Source organism: Centruroides vittatus, unplaced genomic scaffold, assembly GCF_030686945.1.
Source record: "Centruroides vittatus isolate TY-2023 unplaced genomic scaffold, ASM3068694v2 contig_375, whole genome shotgun sequence".
NCBI lineage: Eukaryota > Metazoa > Arthropoda > Arachnida > Scorpiones > Buthidae > Centruroides > Centruroides vittatus.
The window spans coordinates 879,494-907,489 of NW_027122197.1; the positions used below are offsets into that span (position 1 = coordinate 879,494).

General features: G+C 26.2%; 1 protein-coding gene across 1 annotated transcript in view; it reads left to right on the forward strand.

The window, feature by feature from the left end:
* Nucleotides 1–27,996, forward strand: part of LOC136975558 (uncharacterized) — a 54,292-nt gene that overhangs the window by 8,071 nt on the left and 18,225 nt on the right. Inside the window, exons 6-19 of the mRNA XM_067270636.1 lie at nucleotides 558–659; nucleotides 756–845; nucleotides 955–1,059; nucleotides 1,789–1,921; nucleotides 2,858–2,977; nucleotides 3,099–3,227; nucleotides 5,523–5,629; nucleotides 6,134–6,310; nucleotides 6,404–6,798; nucleotides 9,263–9,410; nucleotides 9,558–9,609; nucleotides 15,811–15,938; nucleotides 17,631–17,690; nucleotides 25,365–25,462. Of these exons, the coding sequence (XP_067126737.1) occupies nucleotides 558–659; nucleotides 756–845; nucleotides 955–1,059; nucleotides 1,789–1,921; nucleotides 2,858–2,977; nucleotides 3,099–3,227; nucleotides 5,523–5,629; nucleotides 6,134–6,310; nucleotides 6,404–6,798; nucleotides 9,263–9,410; nucleotides 9,558–9,609; nucleotides 15,811–15,938; nucleotides 17,631–17,690; nucleotides 25,365–25,462 (1,844 nt within the window). The remainder of the gene's footprint in view (nucleotides 1–557; nucleotides 660–755; nucleotides 846–954; nucleotides 1,060–1,788; nucleotides 1,922–2,857; nucleotides 2,978–3,098; nucleotides 3,228–5,522; nucleotides 5,630–6,133; nucleotides 6,311–6,403; nucleotides 6,799–9,262; nucleotides 9,411–9,557; nucleotides 9,610–15,810; nucleotides 15,939–17,630; nucleotides 17,691–25,364; nucleotides 25,463–27,996) is intronic.

Consider the following 27,996-nt stretch of genomic DNA (forward strand, 5'->3'; position numbering starts at 1 on the left):
ATTTTGATTGAAATATTAGTACTATATGTAAGCTTGCAGACATTTTATATTTATACAATATTTTTAACAGAAGACATGTTAGACTGCTTAAAAACTGAAATTAATTTTTGGAAATGCAAATTTTTATATTTTAGTCTTATTTTTCTACACAGATTACTTTAACCTGTTCAGGAAACAAATACTGTACATTAAAGTAAAAATTGTTTTTTATTTTTATATTTTTTAACATATTAAAATTATACTAAGAAAATAGCTGAAAGCTGGAATAAAATAATGAAATTTCTTAATTAGAAGTATGGTAATGAGATTCAAAAGTAAAAAGTGTAATAAAATTTTGAATATAAAACTAATAGGTTATGCAAAATAATCTTTTACTTATAAACAGAACAAAATGGCTTAAAAACTTACTTAAAATACTTTTTTTGACCTTAAACTAAATTACAAAATAAATTATTCATTTTTGTTATATTATGTAATAATATATTGTAATTATTATTATATAAAATAAATGATAAAATATTGCATTTAATTATTATAATCATCAAATTCAATTTTAGATTTTTCCAGTTCTACTAAATGATGATTTACTTCAGAGCACTAATAATAATATAATGGTAATTGAAATTTGGGAAAGAAGTGACCAGAAATCAGAACAAAAAGTAAGGTTATAGTGAAAGGGTACAGTAATCTTTGTTTGTTATATTTTTATCTAAATTCGATTGTTAACATATATATGTATATTTTTTTCCCTGTAGAAATTAAGAGGACTGTGTAAACTTCCATTACATTGTTTCTATTTAGTGTTCAATAATTCAACATTAGCCAAAAGTCATTTGCTATCTAAGGTTTGTAGAATGGTATACAGTGTATTATTATATTTCAATATATTTAATGTTAGAATTGATATAATAATAAATTTATAAAACTTATTAATAATTTATTTTATATTTTTAGTTTCCAGTCATTTCTACTTCTGGCTATACTCCTGTTGTACATCCTATTACAAACCTCTGCAATGGTGAATTAAATATTTTGTTTGCATTAGGAACATTAGTGCAGGTAAAGTTTACTATTTATTTTGAGTTATTTATATTAGAAATTTTATGTGAAGTAGTTAAAGATCAAATTTAGTTCATGTTTCTGAAATTTCTTTGCTTCTTCTTCAGACTATTACTTATAATCTAATTAAAAACTGCTTTAAATTTTATAATAATAATTTTAAAATTTAGATACTTCTGATATGCTATTATAAACATTAAAATTCTGTACATTATTAATGAGTTTTTTTTTACTAGAAACTATTGAATAACAACATTTGACCAGAAATCAGAACAAAAAGATACACATTACTATCATTGTGTATCTTAACTATTTTTTCCACATAATTTTCTAAATAGGTTATAGGCTTTCTTAGTTTATTATAATCTGATTGATTGGAAAAATAAGAGAAGGGAAAATATTTTATTAACAGTTATTAAATTTTCTGATTTATGTAATAATGACATCAATATATTCATTTTATTTCAATTAAATAATAATTTTATTTAAAAATGCAAGTTTTTCTAATAATTTTTAAGTTTAATATATTTCTAGTGTGCTAAAATATTAGTTAATTCTAATCATATGTAATTTAAATTTAGTAATTTTTATTTGATTCTCAAATAATCTAATTTTTATCAATTAAAAAATAATCCGAGTTAAATTAGAAATCCTACAGTTTTATGTGAAATCTAAATAAGACAGTATAAATATTTAAGATATTTTAGTAAAAACATTGTTTTTTTACAGATTGAAAATGCAATTGAAAAATATTCACAAATAGAATCTGAAAATAAAAATGAAATCATGACAGAATTTAAAAATACAGTTAATAAAGAAAAAATAGGATTAAATGGGAAACTTCATAAGTCTAATAGTAAAGGTGATTTCTTTAGTTCAATCAAAAAATAAAATTTTTTAAAATAATAAATATAAAAATCTTTAAAATTCAATTAAGAAGCAAAAATTCAGTTAATTAAATTAAAGGCAGCTTTTCAATTTTTCTATTCAGACAAATTTTTTGTTTATTTTAAAATTTAGTTATTTATATTTAAAGAAAACACTTTATAACTTAGTTTAGAAAAATATACATCTTAACTTAAATTTCTTATTATTATTATTTCTATTATTCGGAAAAATTTTAATTATTTTATCCTATTTTTATAATGAAAACTTAGCTTTCAATAAATTTAGTAAATTTATATATTTTTTAAATACAGTAGAGCATCGATTATCCGACTTAATTGGGGACTGGGGTTGGTCGGATAACTGAAAAGTCGGATAACCGAAAAGTATGAAAAAATACATTATTAGTATAGTGTATTAGGTCTGGTTTAAATACTAGCCTCCCTTTCATGGTCGAGCCAGTGCTGCCAGCTAAAACATGCAAAAATTTAACAAAAATAATATTAAAGTAGCCAAGACATAACCAAATATTGTAGCACCACATCACTAGTGGACATTTGAATTTGCCGACTAGAACGTGGTTGGTTAATCAATGCTCTACTGTAATACTTTATTTAATAAATGGTAGAAGAATTGTTTTAAAAATATATAAATTTACCAAATTTACCGAAAGCTAAGTTTTCATTATAAAATTTATGTAAGTAATAAATGTAATATAGAATAAATTTAAGTTAAGATATATATTTTTCTAAACTTAAGTTATAAAGTATTTTCTTTAAATATAAATAAAAAACTTCACCAGACCGGAAAAATTGACTGTTTTTAATTTAATTAATTGAACTTTTGTTTCTCAGCTGAATTTTAAAGATTTTTATAAATATTTATATAACTTATTTTTTTCTTTTGTCAACAGAAGTCAAGCATTTTATTGAATTCTCAATTGAAAGTCTAGGTGATTTAGAAATAAATAAAGACTTGATTTGGGGTGAAGCTGAATGTTATATGACTTATTGTTTTCCATCTCAGTACAAAGGTACACATTTAAATATTATAAACATTTAATATAGTGATTGTTTAATAATTTAAAATTTTTATAATTATATATAGTAAATAATTTTTCAGAATACTGTATAATATTTAATTTTGATTTACAGATAATGTGGAAATTTGTTTGTTTAAGAGTGATATACAACTACTTATACCTAATTTAGCATTTCAGCATAAAATGAAACATACTTATATTTTAAAGGAAAATGAAAATATATGTAATATATTGTTAAAAGGTCAGTTTATTTAATAAGATTTATCATAATTCTTTAGTTGACTATTAATTAAAATAAATTTTCAGTCTTGTATAATGAAAATTTACTTCATATCTCATAACAGTGGAGTTCAGAAAAAATATTGTATTATATTACATTAAGATAGGCTCTATTAAAAGTTCCTGTTAAGTTTATTGAGAGCTATTTTGTATAACTTATGACGTTTATTAGCTTTTTCTATACGTCAATAGACTTATAGTTAATTTTATTATAAATAATTTGAATTTCATTGAATTATATATAAAATTCAAAGCTTTCAGTTTTGTATATTGTTTGCTAATTTTAACTGATGAACATGTCACAATTATAATTTTCTAGTAATAATATTTATAATAGAGAAATTAATTTTTCTTGTTTTGCATTCAATAACAGAATTTTTGCATAGAATTTATTTTTAATGTAGATTATGATACAGCAAAAAACTTATTATTAAGAATATAGAATTAATTCGTGAATTGAGTTTTTTAATGTTCATCATTCAGCAAAATCAAATGAACTGATATTTATGAATAATATAATATGATATAATAGTAATTTATTTTATTATTATTATTATTAAATTAAAAACAATATAAGTGAATTTACATAATATTCAATACAAAAAAAATAAATGTTTATTTGTTTATTTAAAATTTATTTTTTGTATACATATTATGTAAATTCAGTTATAGTTTTTTAGGATAGAAATTAAATTTAAATAATTTTAAAAATTGAAATTTTGAATGATTTCGTAATTTAAAAATTTTAGATTCTATTTCTGAAATAGCAACAATAAAAATGTGAAATTGTGTGTAATTAAAGTGCAGAACAAATTTATTCAAGAGAGAAATTTAGTAAATTTTATGTTATGCTGTTGGTAATATATGCTTATCCAAACTAAGAAATAAATCTGTACCTTGGGTACTTACTGAATTAATTTTTACCATTCAAGATGAATCTTTGTGCCATTAATTCAAATCTTACACAAAACTTTTGTTCTGCTTCTTTTTGCTTTTTGTACGTAAAATTTACATTCTAACATTTCTACTGTATTACTATTTACATGGCAAATTTGTTTGTTTATTAATAAATCTGCCACTTAAAGATTACTCAAAAGTCCTAAATAAACTAGTGACTTGTAAGAAAATTATTATTAAAGATAGTGAAATCAAAATTTGTTTTTGTTTTACATAGAAACTTCTGTTGATTTATTAAAAATAAAAACATTACATTTTTTTGTTTTTACTTTGAGATAAATCAGATAGATAATGATTTTAAATTTTTTTACATATTATATTGATCTGTAATATTTAAATTTATAACTTTATATTAGATAGTTTGTAATGTCATAAATACCTTTAATACAGTTGTCCCTTGATAGTCCGACGTTTTGTAATCTAACATGCTCAGTAGTCTGACGCACCTCCCATCAAGGTCACCATACGATCCTGTCTTCAAAGTGTGAGCACAGTACGTACTGTACATATTTACATATGTACAGTACATAATTAATCTACCTACATTGTAGCATTTAGTTATAATGTTTATAAATATTTGTACGTACAGTATTATTTATGCCTATACATACTGTATGTACATTTATTGGCTTCCATATTTCTTTTAATAAACATGTTTTAGTTAACCCGAAATGGGTGTTTCATTTCCATATTCACCTAGGCAGCATTTTACTCATAACGTGTAGGAATATCATAGGCTACTGCTAGCAAAACAATGCCAAACATGTAATCACTTTTGGTAATCCGGACACTTTTGGTAATCTGACACCCCTTTGGTCCCATACCTGTCGGATTATCAAGGGACAACTGTACCTATATTTTGATGGATTTCAAAAATTTAATTTAATTTGATATTGAACTTTATTTTAATACAAATTAATTCTATTTAATCTTGAATAGAGGCAGATTGTTTAAAATGGTAATGTTATAGTAGTTTACTCTGCAGAAGATTTATTTATGATATATATATATCATAAATAAATCTTCTGCAGAGTAAACTACAGAGTATTAATCTTCTACAGCAATTTATGAGTAATTATTCCTAAATAATATATTCCTAAGTAATATATATATATATTACTTATTTGTTTGGAAATTTAGGAATAATTACTCATAAATTGCTGTAGAAGATTAATACAATAAGAATTTTGTTTTTTTTTTACATTAATTTTAGCATAAACATTTTATTTTGCTTATTTAACATTTAAATATGTTATCTTTAAACAACAAACTTATTCATTTTACAATTTTGAATAAATAGAATTTACATCACAGAAAAATGAAGATAGTACTTTAATGAAACAACTTCCTGTCAAGTTATGGGGGAGTTTTTATAATCCGTATCAAAGGATTGAATTACTTGCATCAGTAAGTAATTTAATTTACTTAATTAACATTACTGTAAATACAACAGTTTATGTTTATTATTTTTAAAATATTGTTTTCCTAATTTGAAACCATGTCTGCCTTTCTATTTTGTTTATATCACACAATGAATTGAAGTATAATTGACACAAGGCTTTTCTTTTACATTCTTCTTTAATCTGCTTTTTATTTGCCAATGGCCTATACTGACCAATTTTTTATTATGCTTTAGATCATTAATGTAAATTATAGCATATCTGTTTAATTTTACAGGTTTTAAAAATTTATTATGTCTTTTGGATTAAAGGATACCATCATTAAATATCATTATAAGTTTATAAAATTAATTTTTAATTAATACATGTAAAAATACATATCAATAATAGTTTACAAATAAAATAACAACAATAATAAAACAATAAAAAGTTTTGAATCTATTTTAATATGTAAAAATGGAGAATATATTTAAATTTTGAATTTTAAATATCACTTTTATTATATTTACAGACTTATTTATTATTAAATGATGTATGCAGTTTTATCCAAACTGATACAACTGATTCTGAGAAACCAATTTATAAAACTTACAAATTACCTTTTCAAACAAATTTTACAAATTCTACAAGATTAAAAGTTGATCACATAAAAATTAATCTTAAATATTGGAAAGGAGATGCTAATATGGTAAATATTTTACTATTTAAAAGTTTTTTTTTTTTTTAGATACTTAATTGAAATAAATAGTTTACTAAAATCTTAATGTATTTTTACTTGAAGGAGTCAAGATTTACCGAAAATGATCATATTAATTCTAATAAGACAAATAATACATCAATTCATTCTGCATTGGAAGCCGATCATTCAGTTCAGTTGGATTTAATTGAAATTTTAGAAGATCCAAGTCTAGAAAAATCATTAGAAGTGAATGGAAAAAATGATGTAGTAACTAAATTACCAAAAAATAACGAATGTATAATGGAGAAACCGGAAAAAGATGCCTCAGTGTCGAATAAAACGTACAGTAAAAATTTAATAGCAAAACACAATTATTCTGACATAAACTCCAGAATTTCAGATATGCCATTCTTTAGTAAAAACAATGATTTTGTATTTTATACACACATCTTTATAGAAAGAGCTCTCCATTTGCCTATGGTAATGAATAAAGAAAGGTAAATTATATTATACATATTAACATCATTTGTTTCTCTTTTTTTGACTAATATGTTCAAAATTTAAATTGTAATATTATTAAATATTGAATATATTATAGCTCATAATTAATCCTTCATTTAAATAACATAGATATTATCTCATCGATAAGAATATATGGTATATTGTTGTAAGAAGACCAGCATCCTTATTAATAATTTGAAAAAATACGTACAGTTTTGTCATTTTTTTATTTACTGTTTACAAAATTTACTTTAATATTATAAAAATTAAAGAAAATCTAATTTGAAAATATAGAAACAATTTTTTTTTATATATATAAAAGCATTCGTAATTGAATATTTTAAATTCGTCAATTTGAAACATTTTAAAGTTATCTTAATGAGATTGTCAACTTTGTTTTACTGTATTTTGTATTTTCTAAAGCTAGTGTGAAATATTTTTACTGTAATATTGCTATTGTAAGAATATGATAATTGTTTAGCATGTAAGAAATATGTTTCTTAGGTTAAAGTTTACCTAGGGAACTGCAATGGCCGTGCTTCTGGTTGCCATTTTGTTTACTGTACTACACACGCGTACTATGTTCAAAAACTTATGGAAATTAGTTAGTATTTAGAATTTATTGAAAAAATAATTATTACATTAGTAAATAATAAATGTTTCAAGATTATTTTACAAGTTTCACTAACTATAAAATAAAACAAATCTTTACTCATTGCTTTGACGCTTTTTTACATTTCCTTTTCGTTTTTTCTCACTTTTATTGGATTTACGATCCTTATCACTAATTTTTCTCTTTTTACATGATATTTTTACATGTTTTTTTAATTTCAACACATGAATCTACTTTTGTTTTTTTACCTTCTTACACTCATCTCTTTGTGGAGCAGCTGGAACAGACTCCGGTTCTTTCCATTTCAGCTCAATTCCAGACCCGAGATAAATAAAGCTCAAATGTTTTATAAAAATTTGAGGTTAATGTTACCTTAGGTGTCAAGATGGCAGCTCGTCTCTGATTCCAGCAAGGAAACAGTGGGGACGCATGTTCTAACCTAACCTAACCTATTCTAATAAATTACCATAATTATTAGCAATCAAATTATTAGAATAGGTTAGGTTAGGTTAGAACATGTGTCCCACTGTTTCCTTGCTGGAATCAGACGAACCACCATCTTGGCACCTAAGGTAACATTAACCAAATTTCAAAACGTTCTCCTGCTGATTTCAATTGCCATTTGTGATATTTTTTATACATAAAAGAATACAAATAGGGTTTGGACAATTCTTCTTCTACATGTTGCAAATTCAAGAATATTGCAAATTTCACATCACTCTGTATTTTCTTATCTATCGCTAAATCATCGAATCCAGAGTATATTAACACGTTAACTGCCATTTGACGCGCCGGCGGTCGTACTAATTAGGGCCGTACAGAGCCATCCGACCGCCCGTCGTGGCTATAACCAATGTAGTTTCACTCAAGGTTAAATTATCCTGGCTTCGTAAGATGTTGTTTTACATCCTAGTGGTGGCCTCTCATGGACGTCTATAAAGTTGGTCCGACCGCCAGCCGTCGTATGGCCTCACAAAGTGGTCCGATGGCTGGCTGTCGTAGTTTTTTTTTAAAATAGAAAGCTATTTTATATCTAATAGTGTTTTTTTAATAGTGAATAGTTAAAAAATGGAAAAAATATTGAAAACTAGTTTAATTATTCTCTTTTCTTACATATAAAGTAATTAATATTAAATATTTTGTGGTCTTATAGTCTCTGGTTTCAGGCCATACGAAGGCCAGTCATCATTGATATATTTTTTTTATCTTCACCCTACCGACTGTTATATAATGACCCTTCTATTTATATCATAATAAAATATTAAATATCAAATTTTCTCGTTGGGGCCTGAAAAAACGGAAAATATCATATTACAGGTGGCAGTTAACGTGTTAATCGAGAGAATTGTCCAGAGGTACAATTATTCCAAAATTTTTCCAAATTAATGTCAGCGGTAGCCATTATCTCACAAAAAAATACTTCTATGAACAGATATTATTATGAGAAAGTTATTAAATTTGCTTCACATTTCAACATTAGAACTAGAACGAATAGAAACTTACCTATTTACTATTAAAAATAACAGAAAGTAACACTTTTTCTTCATAAATGTTTAACTAGTCAAAATAACACACACAGGAGTCTTACTGCCACGCAAAAAAAAGAAATTTACATACGATAGTGTAATTTGAAAATTGCACCACCTACAATGAATTTCCAGTATCACATGCTGTCGAGATTACCGGAAGCGCAGCCATTGGGGTTCCCTAGGTAAACTTTAACCGTTTCTTAAACATAATTATTAAATTTTCTACTGTATTTTATTGATATTCAAATAACTTTTTAATTTTAATGTATTTTTAAAGTTTATTTTATATGATAGTTAAATTTTCTCCTTGTTTTTCAGGATTAGTATTTCTCCTTCACCTTATGTAACATTTAATATAAATAATGAAGAATCTTTTTACACAAATGTTGTAAATAGTAACTGCAGTCCTGTTTGGGACTGGCATCAAAATGTCTCATTTAAAATGATAAGTAAAAATCAAGAAATGGTAAGTTTTGATCTTCAGTTATTTATCTTTAATATGTTTCACTGATGGGTGTATTACAGAAGTTATTTGTAATGAATATGGAAAAGTTATGTTATGTTATATTTATATAATTTTTAATTCGTTTATGGTTTATGACATATTTTGTAGAACTTGGTGTTTAAGATATGGCATGCAGCAGATGAACGTGCAAATTCTCCTAGTAAGTATTTAACTATTTATATATTTCGTATCAGAAAATTTAATTATTTAAAATTTTTTTATTACTAAGATGTGAATCATGTGGTAGTAAATGAATATTATTTGAATCGTAAGTAAGAAATGTTATGAAATGAATTTTTATTAGTAAATTTTGGAATTTCTTTTATATTTTCTTGTACAGTACAATAATACACTTAAATCTCCATGATTACCTCTAAACAGCAGTCACTTTTTTCCATCAAAAATTGTATATAAAATAACATCCAAAAAAATATCCATCTAACTCTTTTCAGGGGAAATTTTTGAATTGAAATAACATGACTTCTGGTTTGCATCAGAAGTTCATATATAGTTAATCAGGGCATCTGTCTCCTAAGCTTTCCATATACAATCTCAATATCTATTTATCTAAGGGTACGTTCGTAAAGTCAAATGAGTTAAATGCGTTAGTAACGAATCGTTCGAAAAGTAGTAGTCTCGCTCATTGCGCATGCTCTATGGTGATGACGTTTCAAACAAAACTCTAACAAAGTTCACGAAGTAAAGAGTTAGTTTACTTTGTTAAGAAAATGCACCTGACAATATTAATGTTTCTAAATCTACTTGAGTGTTAAATTGTGAATTAAAAGGTGAAATGATTGAAATAACTGTCCACCCGAAGCAATCTAAGAAAAATATTTCGGATAAGGCTGCACTAGCAACATTCATATCTTCCAAAAATAATTATAAAAATGATGGAGTCAGACTTTCTATTCTTCTTAGTTGTAAAATATACTAAAAAATTATATTTTTCTTCCAGTTCTGCAATATCCATAAATATTGCATAACTTAAAAAATTTTTAAAACATTGTATAAACAATGAATAAAAAGATTAAAGTTAGAAAGGTAGAAGGAAATCAACTTGCAGAGAAAAAACTTTTTTATTTACATTAACAAACTTCTTAAATGCATTTCACCTTTCACGAAAGGCCTCTTCAGTAGGTTTGATCGTACACAGTTCATATTCTGACAATACTTTGTTAGGAGAAACCACTTATATAGTTTACAAAGAATTCCCAGTATTCCGCTGTTAACATTCCCGTATTCAAATTTACATTGTTGCTCTGCATAATGATAGTGAAATGTTCTTTTACTTTTTGTTTTACATTGTTTTTTTCCCTAAAGATAATTTTTAATTTATTAGTATTGATCTGACAATTATTAATATTACAGTGTTGGAAGATAGGAGAATTAGTATTTTTTAACCTTACAGCAGCCAGGTGTTCGGACAGTCTAATCTTCAATCTTCGTTTCGTTTCACCGATGTAAAAACTAGGGCTGTTACATGTGCATTCCATCTGATAAATGACGCCTTCTTCTTCTAATAAATTTTTTTTACTAGTACTTCATATAATCATCATATTTGACAACTTGTTATTTTGGGATGGAGCCAATCTAATTAATTTTTGATTAAAAAATTTATTATATTTCTCATAAATACCCTTTATGTATGGGAATGATACATACTGCTTTATTTCTTGATGTTGTTTAACTTTAAATCTATTTCATAAAAAGCGGTTATACCAGCCATTTAACAATCTTTTTGGGTATCCATTTAAGATATATTTCTTATGTGTGTCTTCAATTTCTCTTTCTCATTGATCTATATTTGTTATTCTAGAAAAAATCTTTGTTATTTCCATTAAATATACATTATATTTTTGATTTAAAGGACAGTATGATTTAAAATTGATTACTTTCTTCGTATTACACGGTTTTTCAAATTTGCAATATTCCAAATGATCATCAAATCTTGTAATTGTTATGTCTAAATAATTTAACTGATTATTTAATTCATGCTCTTGAGTAAATTTAATATTTAAGTTGATTTTATTTGCATATTCTAAAATTTGCAAATGTGTTGTTACTGCGCTATTATACATGATCAAAATATCATTGACGTACCTCGCAAAAAACCTTATGCCATTTATTGTTGATAAGACACTGTCCATATTCAACATACAGATCTTGGCTAATTTTGGTCATATCTTTGATTTTAGAAACAGCCATTTAGTTATACACGAATCGTTCGAAAAGTCTAACAAAATAAGAATAACGATGACGTCATTCTCGTTTAACTCGTTTTTTTACATTCTTTTTTTCTAAAATCTAATTTATAAATGTGACTACTCCAAATGACGCTAATTTAAATTTAGTAATTTGTTTTAAGTGAATGTTTCTCACAAGTCAGTTAAAAATATTAAAATAATCTTTAGTTAAGAATATTCCATTTTACATTAAATTAATATATTTAAATCTTAAAGCTTTATTAAAAAATATTAATTATATTTTTTTTTAGTATTTATCTTTTAAGAATATCTTTCAAAATATTCTATAAAACTTAAACTGTGTGCTAAGAAACTTTCTCATAGTATTGAAAATGAAATTACAATTATTCTGAATAAATTATATACAGTTATATAATTATTCTGATTTTTTTGAACTATTAACTCTATCAAGTTTTATTTTATTTCATTTATTCTTTTGCTTTAAGATATTTCTCTGCTTAATTTCCTGATGTTTTATCTTAGCTCAAGTAAAGTTTTTTATTAAAATTTTTTGTTATATTTTTTAAAACTTGCTTTAACTTAAACAATTTTAGTTCAAGATTGCTAATTATATACGAGGAAACATTCAATAGAAGAAAATAATTTTCCTGAAGATTATAAATTTATTACACATGTATTATCCTATTCTTTCTAATTGTATTTGTTTCTTAATTCGATAATTTAATCTATTTTTTTATAATGTTGTTTTAATTAATATAATTATGTAGAAATTATTTATCAAAGAAAATATTCTTTTCAATAAAACCAATACAAATTAGCAATAATACCATTATTATTAATGAGAAAGAATCTTTTTAATATCTTTTTCAGAAAATTGCAGTGCTGTTTATGAGATTGTTTGTTGTTTGTTTGTTCGCTATACAATCCTAGGCAGTTCAATCAATTGCTATGAAACTCTGCAGTTACATTTACTTACTTCTAACTTAGATAATGTTGTACATCCCACCCCAAAATATCTATTGGATTTCTGTAAATCAATTAATTTCTATCTACATTCAATTTGCTGATTTACACGTAGTGCCATCTATTGTCAAAAAAATTTAACAAAATAATAAACTAAATATAATTCTTATAAAAAAGGATATAATTTTAAGATATATATATTATATTCACTTAATTACTGTGACAATGATATAGCGTGAAATAGACGCGCTATATCATTACTGCGGCAGGTAGCATATAGCACTTGCCTGCATGGAGTGGAAAATGTTATCCTGTGAAAAGTCTATAAGTATTTAATTTTCCACATTCTAATGACTCAGGTTTTTTTCATCTCTAAACAATAGCCACTGATGGAAACTTAAAAAATGCCCATTGTTTAGAGTATTTTGTATGCAGTTTTGTTTAACCTTCTTGATAAATGCTCACCATTTAATGATGACTGTTATCAGAAGTTTGGCTATTTTCTATTTAATTTATCATCATTGTAAGATTAAAGCTCTTGCTTGAGGATGGACAGAAAAGTTTAAATACATTGCATATGGTGATGGATAATATATGGTCTATATATGGTGATGGATAATAACTTATATGGTAATACAGTACTTTTATTTACATGTGTTTAAATTTTTAATGATGAATTCTATAATATCACAGTGACCAAACTGCAGACCCTTATTGCAGCTTTCTTACAGTTTTTATAAACTTTATAAAGCATTTACTCTACTTAATGCTAGTTTGCGACAGATCTTTTGAGAAATAAGCCAGGGGAGTCAGTCTTGGGGGTAGAAGTCCAAATTTTGGTCATTTCTCTCTCTATATATATACAGTCAACTCCGCATAAGTCGACACCTCAAGGGGAAGTGGAAATGTGTTGAGTTATCCGATGTGATGACTAAAGCGAAGTCAGAAAAAAACCACAAAACTACAATTAATAAAAATACAGTAGTGCGTTATTCAGTAGGATAGGCTTACAATACATTGTGTCCTCCATTTACAATTACTCTGTAGATGAAAAACTGAAAAATTCGTTTAGTGTTGTTGTTTTGACCACTTAACTGTCTGTCTCGACTTTTCTTTTTCAACGATCTTGAACACCTTGAAAACATCATCTTTGCAATTGTCAATTATTGTCAAGTAACGTCTAAGGATTCTTAATGCCTCTGGCATGAGAAAATGCAATATTGGATTCTGGTGTGATATAGATGTAGATTGTATATTTTCTTTTTGTTTATCTGTTTTTATTTTATACATAAAAATACATAAAATGTTAATTTATTTTTATTAATATGTATATATATATATATAATAATAATAATAATAATAATAAATAAATTGACTGACTCTCCCTTCTGAAAAAAAATGAGTTTGCACCACACCTGTGGAGTGAATTCATTTTTTCAGGAGGGGGTGATGACTTATCAGAGTGTGGGACAGCAAAAGTATGTCGACTTATCCAGCAGTGATGAGTTAAATGGTGTCGAGTAAACCGGAGTTTTTTAACATTAATGCCTATGTAAGTCGGCCGGGACCACAGAAAATTGACTACTTAACTGATGGTGTCGAGTTATTCGGGTGTCGACTTATGTGGACTTGACTGTATATACATACATACATACCTACATACATACATACATACATACAAGATTAGCAAGAGATAAGTTTTCCACTTCAGAGAGTTCTGGAGTGCATTCTACTACTCGAAATGAGACAAAATTTGGACTACAGATAATTCAAATGATGCGCTTGACATTTCTTAAATAAAAGAACAATAGTACAAAACTCCGTTGATAGATGGTTCTGGAGTGCACAGAAATATTGAATGTGTAGCACCAAAACTGCTCAATATGTCCTCCTTCATTTTGAACAATGTGCTCTAATTGCAAAACCATACTAAGACAGCATTTCACAGATGCACGGGTAATCAGCCATTATTTTCCTACAGCATGGCCTCCTCGCTCCCTGGATATCACTCCTTGCGACTTTCGGTTATGGGGTTTCCTGAAGGACAACGAATACTGTAGAACAGTGATTCTCAAAGTGGGGGTCGCGACCCCCAAGGGGGTCGTGAAAAATATTTGGGGGTCGCTGAAAAATTGATGCCAGATCAATTTTTTTCAAATATTTATAAATTTGCTATGGATTCATGTTTAGAAATAATAGAAATAAAAAATATATAAAATAATTTTTACTTAAATAAATTGCACATATAAATAATAAAAACAATATAAATATTTAAATACGAGCCTAACCTTCTCCCTCCGGGATGTTTTTCAACACATACTCATTCTTCGGGGGTCCTTTGAAATTTTTAAGTGCAGAAGGGGGGTCGCGGTCCAAAAAGTTTGAGAAACACTGCTGTAGAAGACCTGCATCTGTGCTAGATCTGAAGGACAGCATTCAGCACCATGTTCTGGATATTCTGGCAGACTCACTGCGTTCAGCTGTGGAAAATATGGTTTTGCGATTAGAGCACATTGTTCAAAATGAAGGAGGATATATTGAGCAGTTTTGGTGCTACATGTTCAACATTTATATGTGAATGCACATTCAATATTTCTGTGTGCTCCAGTACCACCTATTGACAGATATTTTTTACTATTTTTTTATTTAAGAAATGTCAAGTGGATCATTTGAATTACTTGTAGTCCAAATTTTGACTCATTTCAAGCAGTAGAATGAACTCCAGAGCTATTTGAAGTGGGAAACTTATTTCTCACTAACCCTGTATATATACAGTATATAGGTTATGCATAAAATATCGATTTAATAGAAGATTTGCGTCACTCTTATTTCTGCTACACAGTGTATGGCTCCTATCCTGACAAGGTATAGTCACCCCTGTATAATAAATAACAAAATAAAACATTTTTTAAAAATTAATTGCAATTATACTTTACGAGAATGATAATTTTTTTGGTCTATAAATGTACGTTTTTGTAATCATGCAATTATTTTATTTGATGTATAAATCATAGACATTAAATTTAAAATTTTATGTTTTTAATCTTTTTATTTAGTTAAATGTAGGTAAATGGAAAAAATAGTATGTGTTTAAACAGTTGTATATAAACAATGTTTGGTAAACAAAGAGAGATTGATAAATTACTTGTTTATATTTCATTGTTTGATTTACTGTTAAATTCTTTATCTAGATTCTACTGCTGATAGAGTTCTAGGAGTTGCTTCTGTTGACTTCTCTCTGCTTTTTCATGGATTAAATCAGATATCTGGATGGTATAATGTTATGGATATAAATGGAAAGTGTCAGGGACAAATAAAGGTAAATATGTACAAAAATTATTTTATAACATGAATTATTTGAATAAGTTACAAAACCTAATAATTGAAACTTTATTCAAGAAGTTATTTGGATAATTAGGTCATGTTTTAATTGATTTTTTTTTAAGTTATAAAACATAAAACATGGCTAAATACTCAAGTGAAATTAGAAATTAAAAATTCCGGTATTTTGTGAAACCGTGTCCTTTTCATATTTGACATATTAAGCACTAACTTTACAGTGTATTTTGAAGACACATGGCAATTTTCATCTTTACTTTATTATTGGCCAACTAAATAAAGATAAAGATGAAAATTGCCATGTGTCTTCAAAATACACTGTAAAGTTAGTGCTTAATATGTCAAAATTAAAAATTATTAATTTTGGAACTGTTAAATTAATTAATATAAATACAGTGGGTGATCGGTTAATGATCATAATCCGTTCCAAGACTTTGTTTGCTATCCGAATTGTTCGTTAACCAATTATTGATTTACCATAGGTTTTTATGGGAATTTGATTAATTCTTTCTGGAGACCCCAAAAAATAAAAAAATTATATACTTTCTTACTATGTTTTTTTATATATAATAGTAAAAATACATATATACACAGCCTTGCATTTTTATTAGTCATGTTTTTTCCGTTTGTGGGGTTAAAGAATCTGTCCAGTGCCGATTGCTTTTCTCTCTTTTTCAGGATTTTTCAGAATTAATTAATAGCATTGTAATTGTAGAGATCCCTGAGCCTTTTAACCTCAACCTGATTTGGATGCCATTCTAAGAAATTGTTCTGACATCTTCCCACTTCTTTAAAAGATGTTTAATAGCAGATAACAACATTAATCCACTTTTTGAGAAGAAAACATATCTCGCCGAGTTTCTTGATGTTCTTCATTTAAGAGTTCTTGGCGTTCTTCTGTCGTCAGATCAGTTTCAGGTTTCATTATGAGCTCTTCAATGTTCTTTATTTCTCAAATGTGATTTTTGTTTCTCCTTTAGCTGCTTGAATCATCTTGATTATACTTTATCTTTCTTAGATAAGATTGAACTGTGACCTACTGTAAACCTGTTCAAGCCATACAGCCCAGCAATATCAGACATCTTCTGTCCACTCTCTAACTTTGCTATTATACTCTCACCTTTTGGAAATAAAAACCCACACAATACTTAACGAGTGCTCGCCCGACAGTCTCACGAATACTATAAAAGAATTGTTTCTGTCAGAAAAATAAAAGGCTGGAATTACAAGGGAGAGTTTCAAAGTTCAGAGGAATACTATCCAATCAGTATATACTGGGTTGAGCATCGATGTCGACGTCTCCCCCTCTCCGAAAAGTTCCGAATTGTTGCCTGGAGACAAGGGAAGACCGATCAGTATTCATTATTTTACGTTGTTTTTTCTTGTGTTTGTTCTGTGAGGGGTTTGTTATCCAAACATATGTTCGTTGCCCGAACATAAAAATCTTTTGCGAAAGTGTTCGTTAACTGATCACCCACTGTATACATAATACATTTAGTATTAAAGAAAAGAAAATTATAAAAAATATATCTGACATAAAATATAATTTTATTTATATATAATAAATAAAAACAGAAATTCTAGAGAAAGAAAATGAAAGAAAAAATTAATATAATAAAAGAAATATGTTAAATTTAATTGATTATAAAATTTAGTTATTTTATATTTTCAGATCAGTATTATAGCGCAAAACAAAAAAATGTTTCAAGAATGCACAAATTGCGTGATACAGGTAAACAGTTATTTCTAAATTTATTTCTGTTTATTTTCTTTTGTTTACATTTGTTGTTATTACTTTTTGCATTACTGTTAGTTTTTTCTCCCTGATAGAATCTAATGAATTTTGAAATATCATTTAATATTTATGAGAAAAATTATTATATCAATAAAATTTCAAGATTAGGTATGAATAACAAAAAATAATTATAAATCATAAGAAAGGAATTTACTTTTAATTTTAAATTTGTTTGAATAGATTTTATAGTCTAGAAAATGAAAGATATTGTAACATATTTATATACGGTATACTTCTGATTATCTGGGATAATCACGGGTAATGGAAGCACGGAAACACGGATAATCTGCAAGTCTGTTTTACGAAGGCTAATTGATTTTCCTTTTATTTAGTTTTTGATTTCATACAGAAACAGAAAAATCTGTTGAGGTTGCGATTTTCTAGTTCAATTTCTTGTATTATTAATCAAGAATGACAGGTTTCCAGCTAGATATTGTTGTAAAATGTTGTTAATTTTGTGATATTAATGCTTTATCTGTAAGAAAATGATTCAAAATATTTTATTAAAACAATTTTACAACTTGTTTAATGAAAAAAAGTAATAAGAAATACAGTATTGTTCAAGAATCAACTGTAATTACTGCACTTGTTAGGCTATTTAATTTATGCCTTGACTTTCTGGATGTAGTCTGATGCTTGATGCAGCATTTTAAATAGTAAGAGTTAACAATGCAGATTTTTTTTATTTTAATGCTAATATTTTTATTCGTGACATAAATTTTTATCAAGATATGAGCCTGTTTGGAGAGTAAGCTGTAATTTCATATTTACTAGTTCTTATACATAAATCAAACATAAATATACAAGTTCTAAAGTTAACGTCATAGATAAACAAGCAAATCTTCATACATGTTAAAAACAGTTAAGGAGTCTGGTTTATTTGGATAAAACATTTTTTGGGATAGCAACATCTTGTCATCAGATCCAATAGTTTAAAAAAAAACAGAAGTTGAATAAAAACGTCACCAGAGTGTTCTAAAAACCAATTTCCCGCACTTTAGTTGTTATCTCAAAAGTCATTTTTTTCCCAAATAAACCTGAATCCTTGAATTGTTTTTTAGTGTGTATGGCAACTTCTTTGAAAATATATATTCAAATTTTCAATATCGGAACATAAGTTTATCAATATAACTTATTTTTGTAATGTTTATAGTTTTATAAATGTTACTGTATATTTTTATATTTATTTATGTGTATTTATGAATAATAAATGGGGAAATTTATAATTATTAAAGCTCTATCAATTCAATTCAATTCAATTCAAAATTTATTCGTAATAAGGCGATAGCCAGTTACAAAGGATGTTTTTGACAACAATCGCTTGTTATTAATGTTAAAAAATACACTAGCAACACAAGTCAAACCAAGCATTATATTCCACATTTAGTTACCAATTATAATTATTTTAATAACATCAATTTAAAGTCATTTCAACCTATACTGCAACTGGTAACTTTCTTCATACACATGGTTCTATAACATACAATACCATTAATTTATATTACTTATGTATTCAATGAATTTGATACATTAAAAATTTGTGGGCCTATTTATATAGTCTATAAATTATGTCTATCTTGGCTGTATGGAATATTTCATACATTGCTCTTTCATTAGTGCACCCTGTTAACATATGCAAGTCAAGATTGTGTGCTAGTTCCTTTGCATCTTTACAGCCACAAAACATGTGAAATTTTGAGATTATTTTTTGGCATCTTGGGCAAATACTCTTTGAAAACTCAATGAAATTATTATTAATTAATATTAATTCTTTGTTTATTCTGAGTTATATGAAAAATATTTTAACATTAAAAGCCAGGTTAGTTAACATGTAGTTATTAATAAATGGATACTCAAGAATTATGTTATACCAATCCGTTTTCTCTCTTGTGAATATGTCTTCTATGTCTTGTGATAAGGAGATTTCGAGCACATTTTGTATCAACATTTGGAAATGTTGTTCACTTATTTCAGGTAAATCTAGGAATATTTTAATAGAATATCCAAAGCGCTTTAAAATTTGTGCAATTTGTGACACCCAGTTTTTGCTTTGTACTTTAATCAAAGATTTTCGATACAATTGGTATAATAATACAGTTGAAAGATTTCGAGCGTCTCTTATTTTAAATAAAAATTTCATGTATCTCCTTATTAAAGTAGCACTCAATCTAAACCTGCTTAATTCCAGTCTTAACACGCTACCTGGTGTGTTGTAATTCAGCAAAAAAATCTTGCGTACAAACCTATTTTGGACAACTTCTAATTTTTGAAAGTTCGTAAGGCTCCAAATTGGGGCCGCATAGCCAATGGAATTCATTATTATAGAGTTAAACAGCCGGAAATGAACCTGGATGTTCTTTATCTTTGCCCAAAATTCTTCTTAATTAACAGCAATAATCCACCCGCTGGACGACCCTTTCCACACTTCCTCTGAGCTCCGCTGAACAACACCGTGTTTTCACGTTTTAACACCTCCTCGTCTTCTTTATTTAGATTAACAATCCAGGTTTCCGTGAAGCCACATATCGTTTGAGATTTTATATACTCTTTTACTGACTTTCTATGCATTTTCCCCCGGAGACCTTGTATATTCCAAAAACTAATAAATAATTTGTCTCTAACGTTATTAGTATATCTTATAAATGCAAAATTATTATTGCTAACATCATTGACTCTATCATCCAGACTTATGATAGAGTTTTGAACCAACTGTAAATTATTTCCAATTGAATCAGAATTAGATGTATTACACCTTATTTCCCCTTCCTTTCCTAACTCTGCAGTCAAACATCTCCTAAAAAATGATTTAATTGGATGATCTTATTTGAGGCAATATCGTACGTATATACTAAGTTATCTTTTATGTAATAATCATCTCGTACTATTATTTTTTTCCCGTTTAACTTTTCTAGTTTAATTCTGGCCTGTAAATGTTTTTTCCTTATCCTCGATCTCCTACATAAATCGGCAGTAAAAATTATTTTTTTCTCATTCTCACCAACTAAATTCGGTTTCTTTCTCCAAAATTCTTTAAGAATTAAATTCCTTATATTTACAGACTCTAGGATTATTTTAACAATAGGTTTATTATTAGTGCTATTTAATTTAATTAATCCTTCTATTTCAACATTTTTTAATTCTAATTCATTATTAATAAATGAATTTATTTCTTGTAAATAATCTAGTGTTGCGAATGGATAATTTATAATAATTATGTTCTTTTTAGTCTTTTCATTTGCTAATTTGTCAAACTCAAATTCGAACATACCTTTAAGATGGTCATTAGTTTCCGATTTTTTATCCAATTCTTGTAGCTTATATCTAATTTCCGTCAATTCCTCTTTATAACGCTTATTTTCTTCTTTCAATATATTTATCTCAGATTTAATCGATTGAATTTCGATATTTAACCGACAAAAATTATCCTGGATTAGCTCGTAAATAGATTGCAATGTATATGGAGATTTAACTGCAGTTTGTAATTTCGGTTCATTTAATGGTTCAAAATAATCATGAATTGTTGGTTCTTTCGTGAATACAGACGGTTGTTTACTCTCTTCTTCTATTTGGTGGTAATCTATACTTAAAATTTCTACTTGTTGGTTTTCTTTCTCCTCGTTCTTGGAGCTTTCCTTCCGAGGTCTCCCACGCCCCTTCTTTTGCATATCCTGATGACTTATTTGTTGTGGGGAACGGGGGAGAGGACCTGGATTGGGCTCAACTCCAGCAATTATTAACAATATTATAATCAAATCCAGGGATAAACCATTCGCCAATTTCTCTATTTTACCGTCGAACATATTCCTCTTCCTTTGACACAATTGTATTTTAGTGTACTAAGTATCAGCTACTTTCAAAAGTTCACTCTCACACCAGACGAGCAACTCACATCCCTTAAAGCTCTATCCATGTATTCTAATTAATTTTGTAAGTCTTATTAGTTTACAAATTATGCGGTTAAAATTACATGCATTAACTTGATTGCTAATGTATTAATTTCTATGCCCAATAACACATTAGCTTTATCTTTACGATTTTGTAAAGTTTTTATATAAATTTTACTAATTGTTTATTAAAATTTTTAAATGTTAATATAATCATTATTATATTCATTTGAAATTTGAAAATAAATTTACATGTTAAATATTCAATAAAATATCTTGTATTAAAATGTTTTAATCTCATAACACTTAACAGAAATTACTTATTAATAAATAATTTTCTTGACATATTATTGGCATTTGAAGTTTATTACTTATGGCATACCGAGATTATTACTTATAAAAATTGTTATTTGATTGATTTATAAAGTTCATTTATTAATAAATGCCTTCTGTTGAGTATTTTGATATCAAAACTTCAATAGTTATTAGCTGAATAATTAATATTGCTGCAATAATGCTGTTCTGTTCTTTAAATATTTACAAATTAAAATATTTAATGTTTGTTTTCACTTTAATTATCGAAAATAATTTACACTGTTTCCTGTTTATTTTTTACATCACTTTATATTGTGATTTATAAAACATATTTACATAAATTTTAATATATACACAGTACAAGTTTATAGCAATAATTATTATTATTATTTCATAAAACAGCAAATTTAATGAATTTATTCTATTTAATGAATAAATTTTTTAATAAGTTTTAGTCTGTAATGCCAACTGAAATATTATATCTTTATATAAGAGTGTTGGCTCATAATGAGGAATAGAAATTGTTATATAAATAATCTCTCTTGTATAATGAACAAAAAATATCTAATGATACCACAACTAGTATTGGATATTTGTTGCATATTATAATTCTTACATAAAACTATAAGACAGAAATGTATGAAAGTGTTTCTTCAAGAAGGAACTAATGAAATCATAATATAGGTTTATAACTTATTGATATCTTATTAGTTTTATCTTCATATAATTTTATAAAATGATTTATTTAATTGTATTCAATATTTAGAAGAAAAATGATAATTTATCAATTATTAGCTAACCTCTATATGGCTTATATAATTGAGTTTGTTCTCAAAATTTGTTTTGTAGACTTTGATTAAACATTGTCATTTTATGTAATATGAGACTAGGAAATTAAAAATGTAATAAAAATCAGGCGCCCATGATTTCATTTTTGAAATATGGGATCGCTAGCACAAGCGCATGCGTTATTTTTTTTAATATTTTTTTTTTCTGCTAGTAGTGACATCCTATCACTGTTGTGGCAAGTGATTTTTGCAGATGGCCCTCCAAAGCAATATTTCATTTGGCTTACCTTAAAGAAACACCAATAATGTAAATTCTTGTGCTAAAGCAAATTTTGCCATTGCCCTGGCAAAACACCATTGTCATGACATTAATTTTCATTTAATAAAGTGAACAAAAATTTTACCAGAATTTGTTAAAATGAGATGCAAATTACCTTTGCAGCTCCCCAAGATATAATCCTATTTCCAACAAGCAATTATTTATTGCGGTATTGTCACGATGCCAGGCTGCAATTTTTCTTCACAGTGCACTTTAGTAGTGTCTTGTCCCTGTACATCATACTTTTCCTGTTAACAATGAAGTTATGTCAGTCATGTATCTAACTCTGTTCAGGAGAAAATTTTTAAATTGAAGTAACATGACTTTCAGTTCAAACTGAAAGTTTGTATACTTAATCGAGGCCTCTTGCCCCTAAGCTTTCTATATCTGGTCTTGACTGTTCTTGAGATTAAGGAAGGTCAGACAGACAGATGGATGATAGTGGGAATTTATGGGTCTACAATTTTTTCAAATTGCACCACAATAATGGTTGCTTTTTACACTTTTCTTGATTATTCTGATGTATTTACATTGTTGTAAATAGCATTTCTAAATACAGCTATTGAAATGATTGCCACATTTTCTTTGATAGATTTTTTTTTTTAATTGTTAAATTGACGAATTCAGCATTAAAAGTTTCATTATTTTAAGGTTATTCCAAAACTAGAAATTTGAAAGATCTGATAAGCTTTTAAGTTACAGGTAAACACTTATTAATTACATAATTATCAACTATTTTATTTTATTTTTTTTAAAGTGATGTACAGATTTAGGCAGTTGTACCCCCATTATCGTAACAAATGTCCTCGTCAATAGGAGCAGCAATAGTAGGAGTGGGAGAAACGAGGGTCATGATCTCTAGACTAGTTTCAGTTGTGCTGATGTTTAATTCTTTAATTCAAATAGAATTCTAATTTTTGCATACTTTGTGCTTCTAAATGTTTTCATAACTACTGTATAACTTGAAATATCTGGCCAATTTATTAGCATTGCATATTTGTTGTTATTTATCATAGTAATGAAATGATATAATATCTTTTGTAAGTTAGAAACTCTAAATAAAATGACTTTTATTGGTGGATAATCTCTTCTATGGCAATTTGTTTTTTAGTAAAATTCATTGAACAAGTTTTAGTTTTTATCATTATCATTTAGTAAAATTGGTAAATTTTTTTTAATACAAAAAGTTAAGAAAAGTAATCATGTTTATTCAGCATTATCATTTCTTGAATCATAAAGCAGTGTACTTCAGTTAATTTTAAGCTGAGCTGTAGCATTGGAAGTGAATTGAAACTCCAAAATTATCGTAAAATTTTATCCGAAGTTCACTGGATACAAAATTCATTGAATTAAGTCATTTATGATGGAAAACATTTTCTACTACAAGTTAATTATACCAGTTTTGCCAGATGTTAATCATACACATTCAAAGATTATGGGGAGAACTTAAAGCTTTATATTTTAGACTTGAGACAATGTGGCAAATTATTACATGAAATGGTTCTAATAAAACAATTGAAAACGTTGGTCTAAAAGTTTTATTTCCAATTGAATCTCACCAAAATTCAATTAATGCTCTTTGATAGACATGTTTATTGCTGTAATATTCCAGCCTGCCAATTGGTGTTTTAACTCCACTAATGAAAAATGTTAAATTAAAAGAAATTTTATAGTTTGTAAATGTTTATAAAGTAAAAAACAATTTTCTATCCTTTTTTTTTTCTGGTTATTTCTCATGGATTTTGTTCACTATTAAGTTTTTGTAAAAGAAAATGACTAATTTTACCAAATAACTGTTGAGTTTTATTTTTTCTTTCGTCATTTTTGACAAGTTATAGCTTACGTTTCTAATAAAATTCTTTCTTTAATTTTCTTGATATTGTATAGTCATTAAATTAATTTTCTCCTTTAACTTTTAGCACAAACATTTGGTAGTGCCAAAATGGCAAGATAATAGATTAATACCTGCATGAAATTTTTAAATATCTCATACAAAATTTAAACATCATTAAACAAATCCAGTTTAAGTTCTTTAAATATTACTATTAAATAATAGTATTAATATATAATAATGTTTGTATAAATTTTATTTGAGTTTATAAAGACTATTCCTTTTGTACACAGTAGTTGACTGTTGATTATCATTATAAATTCATTATCCTTTACATTATGTAATAATTTATAAAAAAAAACAAGCAAATTATCAGTACTTTGAAACTTCAAGTTTTCTGAAATAAAAATAATATAGTTAATATTAAAATATTAGATAAAAACATAATAAAGTATTTTTCTCCTTCATATTTAGGAAAGAGATTGGAATAATAGTCAGATCATTACTTTAGATAGCAAACAGTTATCGGAGACTACACAAGAAATAAATAATTTTGTCCATAAATCATTAAAGTAAGTAATTTTTTTAATAATTACTTATTAATCTTGATGCTAAATTTGATGTTTTTAATTTCGTGTAATTCTTAAAATCTGTTTTAAAATAAATTTTACGCAAAGGAGATTTTTGGGAAGCTTCATACTATAAAAATCGCAATGACAACAAAATTATAATGTAAAAAATAAACATTTAATAAAAACAAAAGTATTTTTGCACATGTAATTTTTATTTTTACTTATGTCAGAAGCTTATTTATAGAATACAGTTAGAATTACTTGCATCCTAATATTAGGTTATTCATATAATCCTATTTAAAAAACAAGATAAACGTATTTCTTGTTATAGAACAAATTTATTCTGTTATTTAAATAGGGTAAATTGGCCACGTGGTCAAGTTGGTTAAGAGTCAGCCTGTTGCTCTGGGGAACCCAGGATTGAATTCAGATCAAAAACTCCAAGAATTTTTTGGCATTCAGTCTGTCTGTCACCACCCAGTCACCCTATTGTGGGCCAAATGTTTACTCTATAAACCCTGTTAGTGCCTGTACAGGGGAAAGGAGGGAAATTTTTTTTAAAAGCATTAACTAAAACATGATTTATCGTCCTTATAATTTTTTTAAAAAGTTAATTTTGAAATTTATTTTTAATGATTTTATTTGTTGAATTAAAATCAAAATATGTTTCAAAGAAAAAGGAATTACTCGAGAAAAGATTAAAGTAACGTTTTGATTCTTTTATTTCTTTGTACGAAAACTGATTATACTATATATTTTTATTTAAATGTATAGAAAAGTTTCGTATAAGTCACTTAATCAAATTGCATTTAGACTATAAAGCAATATAAATTCACATCAATCTTATTTCATTCCGAATTAAATTTTGATATGTTTTGAGAATTTGAAATGAAATTGCAATTAAAGTAATTTATTTTGTATAAGTAACAAATATATATATATAAGATTTTTTTAAAAGTAATTTAGTTTTCTTGTTGTTATTGTAGAAAACTGATCATAAAGAAAACTTAGTAATTTAATTTGAAAATAGATGGATTAATCAATTTGATAGTTTTATCTTTCATTTTAGTATTTTAGTTTTGATCAGTTTAAAGCAAAATAATACATTTATTTATGTTTAAAGTAAAATGCCAATTCAGTTTGGATAAAGTTTAGATTTCATTATTTTTTAATTGTTTACCTGTCATTTACATACCTCATTATGCTTATTTTTGAAATAATTACATAATTTTTACATCTCTAGAAAGATTTTAATATAGTTTAAAATGTGTTACATACATTTGCTTTTATTCCCATCCACAGTTTTTATAATTAGAAAAGAATTTTTCTTACTGTAATGACAAATATAATTTTTTTTTTTTTTTTCCCCTGAAGATTTTACAAAATTTAGTTTTTAACAATTTTAGTTTGTTGTATGACTTTATACTATTAACAAAAATCATCTATCATCGAAGTTCTAATTCATTTCTAAATTACTTTTATGATCATTAGAAACTAAAAATTTGTTTTTGACAACAAAAATCTGTATTGATTTTACCTAACACATTTAAATATTTTTCTTACTGTTTTGTTTCTCGATGACAACGCATTGTAATTATTATTTTTTGAATATTTAAAATTTTCTTTTTACTATAATTATTACAAAAGTTTCGAAAACGTAAAAAAATAAGATATATTTCTAAATAAATTTATCATTTCGAGAATAACATATTTATTTCATATTAAAATAATAATATACATTTTAAATAATAATGTTATACATTTTACTATTCTGATCAATATTTAAACATTGTGGAAATAATACAATCTTCTCATTTGTAAACATTCAAACTGTTACTTCTCACAACAACATATTTGTAGACTTTTTAATAAAATTCTGACAATTAATTGTATTTATTTTATTTAAGAATGAGTTAGGAAGTTTATTTATTATTCCCTAAAGCAATATAAATTTCTCACTCATTGAAGCATGTACAACTACTTTTCAACACATTTAAAAAACAAAAATATACATAAATAACTTTTAAAGAATGTTGACGCTAAGCAGAATTCTGATAAATATTACATCACATCTTTCATTATGTTCTAAAATTAAAGAAAATAATTATGTATATAAAGAATTGCATTTTACTACTTTATTACTTTTTGATAATTTATTTTCTTTGTATTCTTGATTATATATTTTGTAATTAATTGACATTTTAAAAATACTATATAAAAAATTTCAGTCAACACGAAATATCAGAGTAAATGTAATTTTCTTCAGAAAATTAATAGTAATTTCTATTTGCTTTTCAAACAAAATTCTGAATAATATTTATTTAGGAAATTAATATCTTTTATTATGGTAGTGTTTTCAATTAAAAAATGTTTACGGTTTAAACTTCAATTTAGTGCCAGCATTTGTTTACCTCTGAAATTGGCACTAAATTGAATGTGCGACTAAACTGAAAAGTTTAAAGGAAAAAAGAGAATTATATACACACAGAAGCTTGAGTTTGAGAGCTTGAAAGTTATGGGATTTAACAGAATCC